Source organism: Epinephelus lanceolatus, chromosome 13, assembly GCF_041903045.1.
Source record: "Epinephelus lanceolatus isolate andai-2023 chromosome 13, ASM4190304v1, whole genome shotgun sequence".
NCBI lineage: Eukaryota > Metazoa > Chordata > Actinopteri > Perciformes > Serranidae > Epinephelus > Epinephelus lanceolatus.
Window position 1 is genome coordinate 29,136,717 of NC_135746.1, and position 14,241 is coordinate 29,150,957.

Sequence of the window (14,241 nt, forward strand, 5' to 3'; positions counted from 1 at the left end):
AGCTAAAAAAACGAAACGAGGGCAGCTTCCAAATATGCAGCTCCCATTTATATGTGTTCTTATAAGACACATTAAATTGACCTATGTGGACAATAAACTGTATAAACCCAAACATAGCCCATGAGTTACAGCTGTTTAACATCCCAAACCTAAATGGCTTATAGCTTTCTCATTATATGTTATTATTTTTTAACTAGACATTGACTGTAGCTGAACAGAGAGAGTTATAAGGTATTATTGAAAGTGATTTAGAATGAAGCCATCTGTTTAACTGCTTCAGTCAGCAGAATGCAAAGATATATGCCCCTGTTCATGCTCTTTGGTACTTTATGTAGACATTAGCTTTTTGATGCAGCTTTCCGAAATACAGTTGCTGGCTGCTTATTCATTCATTATTTAAAGGAATACCTCACCCACAAAATGACCATGTGAATCAGCTAGTCGTGCCTTGTTACCTTGAATCTGTGAAGAAAATGTTGATTTGCTCGCATGCCTCCATGGTAAATGGCAGACATGTTGATTTTTTGCTAATTGGGGACCATGCTTAACAGCAGCAAAACTATATCGAAACATCCCTTCACAATCTTTCACACAACTCATGTAGTATAATCCTAGTCTCCTCAAGACGTATGCCCAGTACTTCCCAAACACATGCATTTTGGTTAAATCTGAACTGAAAGTAAAACTTATCTCCAATACTGAGTTATTGAATGGGAAAATGCAAGTGTTTGGGAAGTACTGAGCATACAACTAAATAATTGAGACTTTGATGATACTGCACGAGTTGTGTGAAAGTTCGTAAACAGATGTTTTGATATAATTTTGCAGCTGTTAAACATGGCCCTATTGTCATGAGTTCTGGGTAGTGACCGAAAGAATGAGACCACCGATACAAGCAGCCAAAATGAGTTTCGTCTGTAGGGAGGCTGGGCTCAGCCTTAGAGATAGGGTAAGCTCAGACATCTGGAAGGAGACTGGAGTAGAGCTGCTGCTCTTTCACATTGAAAGGGGTCAGTTGAGGTGTTTCAGGCATTTGACTAGGATGCCTCCTGGGCGCCTCCTGTTAGAGGTGTTCCAGGGTGGGAGGGGTGGACCCAGGACATGCTGGAGGGATTACATATCTCATCTGTCCTGGGAACACCTCGGGTGTTACTAGAGAGAGGGATGTCTGGGGTGCTTTGGTTGGTCTGCTGCCTCTGTGACCCGGCCCTGGATAAGCAGATGAAAATGGATGGATGGATAAACGTGGTCCCCAATCAATCAATAAATCAGTACGTTATTCATGAATTCAAGGAGACATGGCATGACTAATTGATATACAAGTGGTAGTTTTGTGGGTGACACATTCTTTCCATACTGTTGGTTGATTTTGGCCAAATTATATTCAATTTTGGTGCATGAGTATTGAAACTGTTGGAATTTTAAAAGAATGTCAGGGACAAGGAGCCTCCATTCTTTATCTCACAAAGGTTTGTTTAATCCAGTCCCTCCTCTTTGAAAACATTGTTTTTCTGTTTTTCTACACGCTGTGTTTGCTGCTATTTGTGCTCTCCTAAGTTGAGCCATGCTTTTAATGTCGGGGCAAATTAATATCTGATGCATTGCAAAACTATGTTGCCACGTTGGCAAAAAGTATATAGGCCGGGCTCATTTAGAAATCTGAAACAGAAATGGTTATTGAATGCATTTTTGATGGAAATTCCACCTCGCTGAGCATAAAATGCTGATGTAGTTTCAAGGTTGCTGCCACACTGAGATACAGCCTCAAGTGCAACAGAGCCTGCGAATATAGTTTATTCTCTCTAACTCTCCCTCTGTCTGTCGGTCTCTTCTCCCCGCAGGTGGTCCGGCTGCAGGAGGAGGTGCGGCAGGGGGAGCAAGACATCGGAACAGCAGAGGGACAGATCTCCACCCTGAAGGAGGCGCAGGACAAACTGCTGGAGGAGCTTGACGCTACCAGGGCCCGACTGAGAGAGACCAGCAACCTGCTGACTGCACTGCAGGTCAGCACAAACAAACAAACACATGCACATTTGTTTATTCTGTGCTTGTGAGGAGACTCATTGATAAAGTGCATTCTGTAGCACCTATACCTGACCTCAACCATCATAACAACGTGCCTAACATCAAACCTGAATGTTTTTTTTCAACCTGGACCCTATTTTTCCATGTTTTTTATGTCTAAGTGACTAATGGAGTCAACATTTTTTGAAAAAGGGCCAATTTTTGAGAGACCAAAACAGGCTGCGCTGTAACTCCTATGGGCAATTGTCTGACAACATAACATGGAAAATTATGTGTCCAGTGTAGGACTGTATTCTTTGTGTTTTTGAGAATAAATATAATATACAAAAAAAAATGAGCACAGCATTATTTCAGGTAGGACACAATTTTAAGCTCAGCTCACATCTCAGCTACATCACCTGATCTCAAACAGCCGAATCAACCAATGGAGCAGCTGATTGATGGAAGGGAGTCAGCTGATAGATCACATGATTCCTTTCTATGCAACCAATTGGCAAATATCATTCAGGGTGCCCTATTTAAACTGCTGTGGCCTGCCTACTGTTGCTGCTTCCTCTGTAAGCTGCTCTGCAACCCATCTCCACCCCAGCTCCTCCTTTTCATGCTGTGTCTGACTTATCAATGTCCTTTCTGTTTGTTATTGATGCTGCTCTGTTCTGTTCCTGGGAGGTCTTTGCTGCTGCTCTCCCTGCCTTAGGCTTTACATGTAGGCGCATGGAAGGGCAGGGAGGATTGCTCTCTCTGCTTCAGGCTTTCCATGTAGGCACATGGAAGGGTAGGGATGTTTGCTCTCTCCACCTTAGACTTTCAGCGTAGGCCTAGGAAAGGCAGAGAGGCCCCAGAAAAGAGCCATACCACCAAATATAATACGACAAATGGAAGTAAAATTTTCTTTCCTCCATTGAGCGAGACATGGTTATACATACTAACAATCAGATCAAATTAGTGAAAGGTAAGGAAAAACATTGAATTTCTCTGTAGAATTTTTTTCTGTAATGTTGTAAGACACTTATAAATCAATCTTAGCCTGTCAGAGGCAAAAACAAGCACTTAAATTAATGGCGCACAATTGCTTGTTGGGACTATATTGCAGCCTGTTTTACTGCTCCGGCTGCAGCGATCTCTCTCAGTACTGGACCATTCTCAAAAATGGTTGTCTCCATTTGTCACTTTTGTCACATTTGTCACACTGGAAAATAGAGTCCAAGATGTCACAGTGCCAAAGTTTATCTTTAACTTAAACTAACCAGGTGTTAACTCTCAAACTGTTCCCAACAGTGTCCTCACTTTTGACATGTAAAACTCAAATTTGTCCAAAGATGGTGGTGCAAATACACAAAAACACACCATACAACAACTCATACTGTATCTTGTGGGATCAGCTGGATTTTTCACAGTATAGCTTGACCCTCAAATTAATTAAGTGATAATGATATTTTATTAAAATAAGAATAAGAATTTCTTGTTTAGGTTGACAAACAATCCAAAATCCAAAATATTCCATTTACAGCAAAGCAGCATATTCTTTATGATATGGCTTTTTTGTCTTATTAATGACAACTAATCACTTTTTATATTTATCAAATTTATTTTTGTTTATCAACTCCTCAATCTTTGAATCATTTCAGTTCAGCAACGTAGACTTTGGGTTTTACCAGAGTGGGTTTTTGAAGGACTTCCATGTCATCAGTGTTTTGGATTGACACTGCCAATAGCAACATTTTGTGTGAGCTGTCAGCCATGTTACTGCAAAGGCTTTAACCTTTTTTCATGCTACAGAAAATCCCAAAAGTTTTCAGAGTTGCCTAAAGAAATGGATTCTTGTCAGGGCGGAAAAAACCTCTGAGCAGCATTTAAACTACGATGGCTCACCAACCAAGGTCTATCTGTGTGTCTGTCTGTCAGTCCCTCTGAGTTTGACCGACCGTCTGTTTCTCAGGGAGAGTTGGAGACCCAGAAGCGTCATCATGAAGCCAAACTCATCACCACCAAAGAAGAGGAGAAACTTAAGATGGACAAGATGGCTCTGGAGCTGGAGCTCAAATGGACTGAAACACTCAGGTAGGTGTGTCTGTGTGTGTGTGTGTGTGTGTGTGTGTGTGTGTGTGTGTGTGTGTGTGTGTGTGTGTGTGTGTGCGTGCGTGCGTGCGTGCGTGCGTGCGTGCGTGCGTGCGTGCGTGCATGTGAGTGTATCTGAGAGGCAAAGATAGAGTCACACTCACTGTCTCCATATTGTGTTTTAACAAAGAGAGACCATGAAATTAAGACTGGATGGGAAATTGAAGTCTTTCTGTTTCCTTATTTTCGTTTCTCACACTTACTAGAACACACACATACACAGGTCATTCAGCTCACAATATTGACCGTGACAGAGCATTATCCTTGGAGGGCTCTGCAACTCCTCAGCTCGATCCAGTGTTAAAGCCCCCAGCTCAAAGTCTCTGTTAACGTCCACAGACCTTTCGAAGCGTTATTATTCAAAAACCTCCAAGAATGAAATTGACTGTTTTGAGGTGTGAACTGATGTACTCTTCACATAGTGATGTCAGCAGCCTCTAAATGGCTCTATTAGACTTTATCTCAGCATTAAATAGTGTGTTGGTGGTCAAAAAAACACTTAAAGCTTTTCCATTTATTTGATCTTTTTTATGCTAAAGTGACTCTTAATGGCGCTGAGTGCCTGGGTTCTGTTAGATCGCATATATAATCATTAAGAAGTGATATGAAGTTTCTGCCTAAAATCACAGGTGAATGAGTGGACATGCATATAGTATAACAGTCATTCATTCAGGTGACTGGTGAACTTTGGGGCATGTTTATGCCACATATATTGCTTCAACTGTTACAGACTGAGCCAGGTTTGGTTCATCCAAATAAAAAAAAAGGACCCTGTTTTGGTTTTGCAGAAACAGTGTCCCAGTTACCCCGGTTAATCCACAGAACACATTGTCAACTGTTTTTATGAGGACTATAATTTCAGTGGAAAGTAGTTCCAGTGAAAGCTGTTCCCAGTGAGGTTTTTGGATTATCCAGAGCAATTGGGACACTTTATTCTGCAAAGAGAATTTGCTATAGATTTTTCTTTAAAAGCTATTTTTAATGCTGTCAGTGCCACAAAGGAAACTCTGGTCATGTCTGTTTTACTGGGGCGGCGGTAGAAATCAGACACACATCTCAAACATGAACACAACATGAGACAGTTGACACCCGGGGTACAGACACGTGAACATTAGCAGTGTACTGTCTGCAGTAGTTTTGCAGGTTAACTCTGTGTAAAGTGCCCCTGTTGTTGGAAGCTTCACCTAAATGTCGGTGTTTGTCCACACTGGAGATTAAGACAGGACATCTCCTCTTGTCCTAAACTTCCTGCCGCAGCAAATCAAACATTATATATACAGTTAACTATTGGGCACCATAAGAAATATTCTCAGAAGGACACCTGTGATACAGGTTATATTCTTGTATAGCAGAGCCCCTGGTGGTTTACTCATTTTAATGTAAACCTGCTGTAGTCAAAGTATGAACCTAAAAACTTATGCAAGTTTAAAAACTAATTTAAAGATTAGCAGTCACATCTGACTTTAAAATAGTCTAGATACTCAATATTAAAAGCCTTTAATAGGGTCCAGGAGAAAAAAAAAAACTATCCCCACTTTTGACTGAGCTCTTTGACTCTTTAAATCAGTGTTGTCAGTCACCTCTTAAAGACTCTGTCTTTAGGGACTTTCAGACCCCCTGGGACCCTGAGCCTGTGTCTGGTAAACCCAGTAATCCATGATCTCAAACCCTGGACAGATAATGCCAAATTAATTAGTAGGGATGCCCCACAAAGGTCGTTAGTCAGCAAGATTTCATTGGGAAGAGGCCACGCTCAGCAGTCAGGAGTCATGTTAATGTATAGGGCTGGTACCTGTGGTTATTCCACAGGCTAATTAATAACATGTCGGGCAGGAAATCCAAAGTGTGTGATCATTTTGAGAAGGTGAAGGATGAACCCAAGGTGATGTGTAAACTCATCTTCATTGGTCAGCTACAAACATTACGTATCATCTGAAACATGTCAGTAGCTACATGCCCATTAGCCACTTAGCACAATCATTACTGCTTTGCCGACAGCGTCATTAACAGGCGGCTCGCTCAGTGTGTGACGTGCACTTGTAGATAAAATATAGGTCTATATTAATGAAGGTTCATTAGTACGGTTTTGTATTTCTCTGTAATGTAGCACAGTGTTAACAATGTTACTGATACTATTCTTTCTCACACCTTCAACTCAAACCATTGTGTTGCCCCTCCCAAAATATATCATTTGATAATTAAATTGATATTCTAAAATTGCGGGCGACTAGTTGACCAATGGTCCTAAATGATGACTAGTGGTCAACTAGGAAAATTCTTAGTCGGAGGCAGCCCTACTAATTAGAACCAGATACAAGTACTGTATGCTGGATGTAACCCCTGACTTTCATCACAGTGTACCTTTTCGCCACCAAAATTAATGCAGTTATGTTTTGTTTTTGTTTGTTTTTTTTTAATGCAGGAAAACCTGCTAAAAATTAGGGTAAGTAAACAGTAGAAAGCAGCATGGAGGCCAGTGAAAATTATTCAGTGGTTACTACTTTTTTAATATTTGTTACTCGTTCAGTCTCTCTTAAAACTTGTTGCCAACTAATTTGAAACAAGTGGCAAACTTTGGGGCTGGCAACCCAGAATTGACAAAAAATGCAGTTCCTTAAATGGCCAGTTGAGGCTGGCTCCAAGAGTGAGCCAATCCCCATTGACCCCTATGTTGAATGCCCAACTTCATAGCAGAGATAAATGACAACTGTACAGGTGTTCATTTTTATTCAACTCACCAGTTTACATTAAATATGGCTTTAAGTTATGCATAATTATGGCATGGCCGCTATGGCATATATGGGGCAATATGTCATTAGTAGATTTTTACCTTTTTCTTCTTGTTTATGGATCAAAAAAATCGAATTAATAGGTTGCTTCCTCTCATCACGTGCTGCTCCATATACCTGGTGATTTCTTTGTGTCTGCTGTAGTCTCGTCTCAACCTGCAAGGTTGTTTAATCTGTTAATACCCCAGCTCTTTGTAAAGGTCACACTTGATATTGTTTGATATTTTTAGCATTTCCTCTCTATCTAAGCCCATGGATGTCTTTGTGCCTCGCCACAATATTTTTCATTACTCCAGTCTCACTCCAGTCTCATCCTTTGTTCTCCTTTGTGCTCTCCGCTGTCTGAGTGAAGCCAATTGCATCTCATAACACCGACATCATCAAGTCAGATCTCTTTGTATAAATCAGGTCACAAATTAACATATTCACCTGTTAAATTATACAGGGAAAAAAAAAGACAATTACAATTTAGTTAACGCCAGAGATCTATCGCAGCACCTCAGAGCAATCTTTCAGTCTGACTAAACCTATAAACGCTAATATTACCATAATCTTAAACAAGCTTCCGTCTCAACCAAGCCGCAGATCAGGATCCTAAAAATGTACCTAAATGTTTTTGATGACTCATATTGGCCCTCATGATCCTCTCCTTTCAAAGTTTAAGGAGAGGGAAAAGCACAAAAAGCAACCAAAACAGAGGGCCAATAAAAGTCAAGTCTTACGTCAAATTATGAAAGAACTGATGTTATAGTACCAGAAGGCAGGAACCTTCAGCATCCTTCTCTTCCTATCTCGGGAATCATCACAACCTAAATCTGTCAGCGGCCTCTCTCCAGACAGTTGCTTTCTTTTTATATAACTCCCTAGAAGTATGAATGTTTTTTCTTCACCCAAACACAAACTTCTCCCTGTGAGAGACATACTTCACTAATCATGTAAATTTAGGTGATTGCACCTGCTGTATACTTAATATACTGTTTTTAATCAGTAGGGAGGCGGCTTCCAGACAGGCCAAGAATATCGAATGTGTTCAGTGGTGGAATGTATATTTACTCAAGTACCGTACTTAAGTACTAAGTCAAGGTACTTGGAGAACTTTAATTTTATGCAACTTCATACTTCTTCACCACATTTCAGAGACAAATATTATATTATTTATACTCCACTACATTAGTCTGACAGCTTTAGTTACTAGTTACTTCCTGTCCAGTGAAAACCGTGTATCTCCAGATGTGTTGACTTTGAGTGTTTGTGATAAACTGAGGGAGGAAGTGTTCCTTTATGTGTTGAGATTGTTCTGCTACTTCTTAAGCTAAATGAACTCTTAAAACTGTCTTGGTTTTTCTGACATCATTAAAAGTTGACTTTTTAGAGAGACATGGTTCTCACAGAACAACCACACCACAAACTTATGATGTTCTTGTAGAATGTGATGGATTGTTGTAGATTAAACTACCCAACTGTATTTGAAGGAGTTAACAGCAGTAAAATGCAACCTACACTAATGCAGCAGTAATACTAACCCAAAACATCAGATATAATAGCAAAACACTGACAAGGCTTAGGCTCTCTCTTTCAAATATGTTTATTGGGAAACCAGTCATAAACAGTGAAATTGATAATCGATAGTTAGGTTTCCTCTGTTTTTTTGTTTGTTTTTTTTACAGAAAAAAAATAAAAATAAAATAAAAATGATAATAATAATAATAATAATTCCACAAACACAATCCCTGACAAAAATGACAAGTGAGACAAGTAGCAAATTATAAGCAAACAAAACCAACATCCAAGCAAAAACCAACAACAACAAAACAAAACAACAATAGAGCATACCCCCCACCTACCCAACCCTCCCTAGGAGTGCATTTAAACTAGAGTCTCAGTTAGATTCTCTTTCGAGATGAGAGACCAAAGGTCGCCAAATTTTATGAAAGCCCTTCATTCGTTCCTTGAAGGAGGGCACCTCTTTCTTTTTCCAGTAAAGTAAGATCAGTTTTTTTGCCGTTATAAAACCATACGCCAGAAGACGCTGCCGTGCAACATTTAGCCTCCGTAGCTCATCTGATGTTCCCAGAATTATTAAGATAGGATCTGGTTCTAATTGGACCCCCAAAATCACAGAAAAAAATTGAAATATTTCATACCAATAGTTTTGAAGTTTGGGGCAAAGAGCGAAACTATGTGATAAGGTAGCCTCCATAGACTCACATTTCTCACACAAAGGAGAGACTTCAGGAAATATTTTATGCAACTTTGTCTTGGAATAATGAAGTCTGTGCAGGATTTTAAATTGTATTAAGCAGTGTCGGGCGTTAATGGAACATTCATGGATGTACTCCAAACTCTCCTCCCACACACTGGGAAGTATCAAGGCTTCAATCTCTCTTTCCCACTCTTCTTTTATCTTGTCCATTTTGGGAAGGCACATACTTTGTAGTGTCTCATATAATTGTGAGATTATGTAACGTGGGTTAGGGAACAGATTAAATAAACTCTCTAGCTTGTCTGGATTTGCCCTCTCAAAATTAGGAAGATGTGTTTTAACATAATCCCTAATCTGGAGGTATCTGAAAAACTGATTCTTGGGCAAGTTATATCTTTCCTGGAGTTGCTGGAAAGAAGCAAAAGTACCTTCTATGTATAGGTTGCCAACATTACAAATCCCTAATTGCTTCCAGGTAATAAAGGCCCCATCCAGAACAGAGGGATTGAAGGAGGGGTTCGCTGCTATAGGTAGCAGATATGACACTGTATTGAGCTTGAAATGTTTTCTTAGTTGTTTCCATATCCTAATTGAGTCGTAAATTATAGGATTATGTTTGAAGCAAGTTCTATTGACTGGCACAGGTGACAGTATAACCGCTCTAATAGAATATGGTAGGCAATCCTCCCGTTCCATCTCTAGTCCATCATGGGGTGATGGGTTGTCATCTAACCAATCTACAATAGAGCGTATCCCAGTGGCCCAATAATATAAAATAAAATTAGGCGGTAAGGCTTAGGCTCTCTCATACTTGATTGACGGAATAGGTCGGCTTCCTCAGACTTACTAAAAGACTTTTATGACTCGTCCCAGAATGACATTTAGCCCCGTTTCCACCAAGTAGTCCGGTTCAGTTCAGGTAAGTATGGTGCACTTTAGAACAGTGAATTTTCTGTTTCCATTGTAGTAAGTTGTGGATCATACCGATAGAACTGTCCCCATTATTCTTCATCCCTCTGTTGGGGTACCGAGTTAGAAACACTGTAGTCCGTTGATTGGTCAATAGAGAATTGTTATTCTTGCTCAGCCATGAGTTGTGGCTGGTTTTGTAACCACAATCAATCAAACCATTGTTTGTTCAGGGAAAATTGACTAAGCATTTAGCTCATTTACAGCAATGTCCTGAGTTCATATTCAATGGGCTAGAAGGATGCAGGTATATAATAGTCATTGCAATAAAGTGTTGAAAAAAAGTCCATTAAGACAAATAAGTTGCAGCAATGTCTATCAAGATCAAACTTCCCTGCTGCAGTGTCTCCTACAATCAAGGGCTGAAACTATATTATTTACAACCACAGTTGCTGCTGTAATGGTGCTATGGCTGGATCTGAACCCAGACTGGCAGGGACTTAAAATAGCATTTGCAGACGAAAAAGACATGATAGTTTGGAGATAGGCCTATAGCTATTCAGATCATTTATGTCTCCTCCTGTATTTAAAGGAGTCAACCACTCCTCATACTATGGCAAGTTTTTCGTACATTAGTTAACTATAGCTAGAAATGAATGGATGTTTTTGCTGCCTCTAGCAGCAGCTGTAGACTGAAAAAAAATAATTTAATTCACTTTGCCGACTGCTACCGGCAACTTTTGAGGTACAATGTTTACTTGTAATGTTACTCAGTGCATGAGTTGATGATGTGAATCTATCAACACACTTAAATTCACTATGACAACTTAAACTGTTCCATTTGTTGTTATTGTCTCTCTTGCATGATGTATTCTTTAGTGATGATTGGATCTTTGAGCGTTTAAAAAATGTACATGAATTTCTACTGGATTATGTGAACTGCGTATATTCTGTTGCCTCACTTGGAGAGAAATTGGCAACTCTACACCCCTGCTCTTGCTCAACAAGAATTCTGCACACAAACCCGCACTTTTAAATATCCAATCGAGAGACACTGTAAAAATGTCGGCGTGCTAGCCCTGTTCTTTGGACGATAAAAAAGGTGCAGACTTCCCTCTGCATCAAATACAACGAAAGCTGGACGGAGCAACAATTTAAGAGAAGGAGAGAGTGGAAAGAGAGTGGAAATGGTAAATGGATCTACGGTCTAGATACACGTCCAAAGGGGTTACTTTTTGTTCTAAAGCTACTATACCAAAAGTTTTTGTTGGAACTGCGGTTTGTGTTGCCGCTCTAAAGGTCACAGTTTTAAACTAGTCCATAACAATACTAAACGGTTGCAGTTCCACTTCAGAACTACTTGGTTAAGTTTAGGCAACAAAACTATGTGGTACAGTTTAGGACAAACATCATGATTTGGATTTAGATAGTACTTTTCTAACTAAGCGTGACTTACATGGCATAGGTGACATATGATATGCCACTTAACATAAGACACTTCACATACCTCACTAACGTATTATGCTACACATACTAGCATACTAGGCTGTCTGTTACTAAAGCAAGTTAAAGTTGACTTCGGGAAATGAATACCAGTCTTCTGGGTGAAAGTCCTGTGTTTGTTTGACTGATCCACCGCCTGCTCGCCCACCCTATAGGGACCAACATTACACAACAACATTATGTAAATTTTGTCCCTTTTTTATGCTACCATAAGTCATTTCTTCCTCTGCTCCTGTCATAATTGCTTCAACCACTAGAGGGGGCCATCTTACAATTAACATATGGGTTATAACAAGCTATTTGCACATCTGACCTATATGGCCATTTTTTTCAGTTTGAGCAGGCTGGACAGGGAATGTTTTACTGCACAATGGATACTTTTACTTTGATTACTTCATGTACGTTAGTGATGATACTCACATACTTAAGTAAGGCTTTGGTTGCAGGACTTTTAAGAGCCATCCACCAAGAACAATTACTGTAACGATAATGTGAGCATCCACATTGATGAACGATAATTTTCCGTAAAGTGCAAATTAGGATGGATTTTGATTGGCTATTAGTGTTTCTGTTGTTTATGAAATCACTCCAAAGGTGATTCAAACGATATTGTTCACCACTAGTTGTGGTGTGAACTACACCATCCACTTGAATCAAAACCATTTTTGAAATGATGTAGTTACAGTTACCGTTATAGATATCATTCTTGGTGTGGACGGTCCTTTACATGTAGTGCAGTATTTTGGTATTAGTACTTTTATTGAACTAAAGGATCTGAAAACGTATTCAGCCACTGAGTATTGTTTTTATGGTTTGAAAGTGTCTTGAATAAAACATGACACCAACCAAACACAAAGACACTGACAGTGACGGTGTGACATTAATGACGAAAAATGGCTGCATCAGAGACAGATTAGGGAATGCCTGTTCTAATTTTCTGTCTGCTCTGCTGACAAACTGACTGTGGCCAATTCAGTTAAACCTCTAATAAATCTCAGAGTCATAATAAGATTGGATCTTGAAAGCAGAGGTCCACATACGGTAGAAATAACAGCGTTCCAGCGTGCTTGTACCGAGCGCGTGTCTATGTGTCACTCTTCCCCTCCTCTGCATCTCCTCTTCATTAGCTTTCACTCACCTTGCTTTGTCTTTCGGCGCACAGCTCTTTATTCTCAGGAGAACATCTATTCATTTGGTGAGTTGGGGTGAGTACACAGTGGTTAGTGAGCCGTCTGAATTAAGGAGGCTGGCTTTAATCCCTATTTTACAGTGGAAACAGACGGTTTCTCTGTGATAGCATAATCATGGAAAGAGCTCTGCGGATTACCAAATGAACAGAGGAGGTTGAGCGGATCAGCAGACTAAAGCGCAGACAGTATGATGCTAGTTTGTTCTGGTCATACACAAGATCTTGTGGAGCATGTTAGGGTCTTGAATCTTTTGCCTCTTAAGCCAGTGTGTACTGATAAGTGGGTCTGATCTAGGGATGGCAAAGACTGCGGGTCGGTTTACCAAACTGAAATGCCTCAACAACTATTCAGTAGATTGCCAAGAAATACCATAAAGACACTCATGGTCCCCCAAAGATGAGAAATAATGACTTTGGTGATCCAACCTCCCTCAGTAGTATCACCCAGCAGAGAGCAGAGTTTGTACAAAAAGCCTCCTGCAGGTTCTGTGTACACTGATATTTGGGAATGTGTCTAAACTCTGTACCTCCGCCTGTGATTTGACATTGACAAGGTAAATATCAGAAGGACAGCTAATATTTAATTACCCTCATTACCACATAGAGTAGCTCTTATCACATCTTAGTGTTTTTGTGAAAAGCTTTTATTGGAGCAATGTAACTTTGAACCCAAATTAACAGGAAAGTACAGGATATGTCTCTTTTAAAGTTGCACCACAAATACTTAATTTCCTGGTCATTCTTTCACACAGCCACAGCTGCTGCTGCTGCTGCTGAGAATGAATGAAGGTGATAAGAAGGTTAAAAGTTAACAGTACAAGTCCTTGGTCTGATTATGTTTCTTTGTTAAAATGTTTTGCTGTGAATATGTTCATATTCAGAAATATCAGGGAAATGTTGGGTTTAAACTTTCATTATTGACCTTGGAAATAGTAATTCGACAAGAATTCTAAGCACAAAGTCGACTTACTGGAGATGTTTGGCCACATTGACAAAATACTCACTGACGAACATTGAAATAAAAAGACCTGTAGTGATAAACCACACATGCAGCAGCCCTGACTGCAACTTCTCAAAACTGTATTGTATATTGGTTACAAAGAGTAGGTCAGATGGACATGGTTATTTTTAAATGATAGTGTTAAGAGTTTTTTTTATTTATTTATTTATCGTGGACTCTCAATCGAACAGATATTACATAGAAATAAAATAGTCATAGGGCTGCTGTGAAACCGGTCAACTCAGGGCAACAAAAAAGTTTATCTTGGGTGCGTTGGTACTATGGACAAGCAAGAAAGGAAGGCAGAGGAGATACCCACACACCATTGCGACTGGGCTGGACAGCAACAAAAAAGGTTCACAGGCCGAGATCAATGCAAAAAACGTCAATCTATTTAGAACATCCATGCACAAAAAGAAGGGTGCCTAAAGTTAAAAAATGATAAAAAAAAATGTTTTTAAAAAAGTGAGTAAAAATAGCAGCAAACATTGTAATCCTGTAGCAC

The 14,241-nt window shown here is 39.7% G+C and overlaps 1 protein-coding gene across 2 annotated transcripts in view; it reads left to right on the plus strand.

The window, feature by feature from the left end:
- The window catches only part of fam184ab (family with sequence similarity 184 member Ab), a 230,620-nt gene that overhangs the window by 132,890 nt on the left and 83,489 nt on the right, over window positions 1-14,241 (plus strand). For both annotated transcript variants that reach the window (XM_033648787.2, XM_033648786.2), the window contains exons 11-12: window positions 1,842-2,003; window positions 3,965-4,086. In XM_033648787.2, coding sequence (XP_033504678.1) covers window positions 1,842-2,003; window positions 3,965-4,086 — 284 coding nt within the window. The remainder of the gene's footprint in view (window positions 1-1,841; window positions 2,004-3,964; window positions 4,087-14,241) is intronic.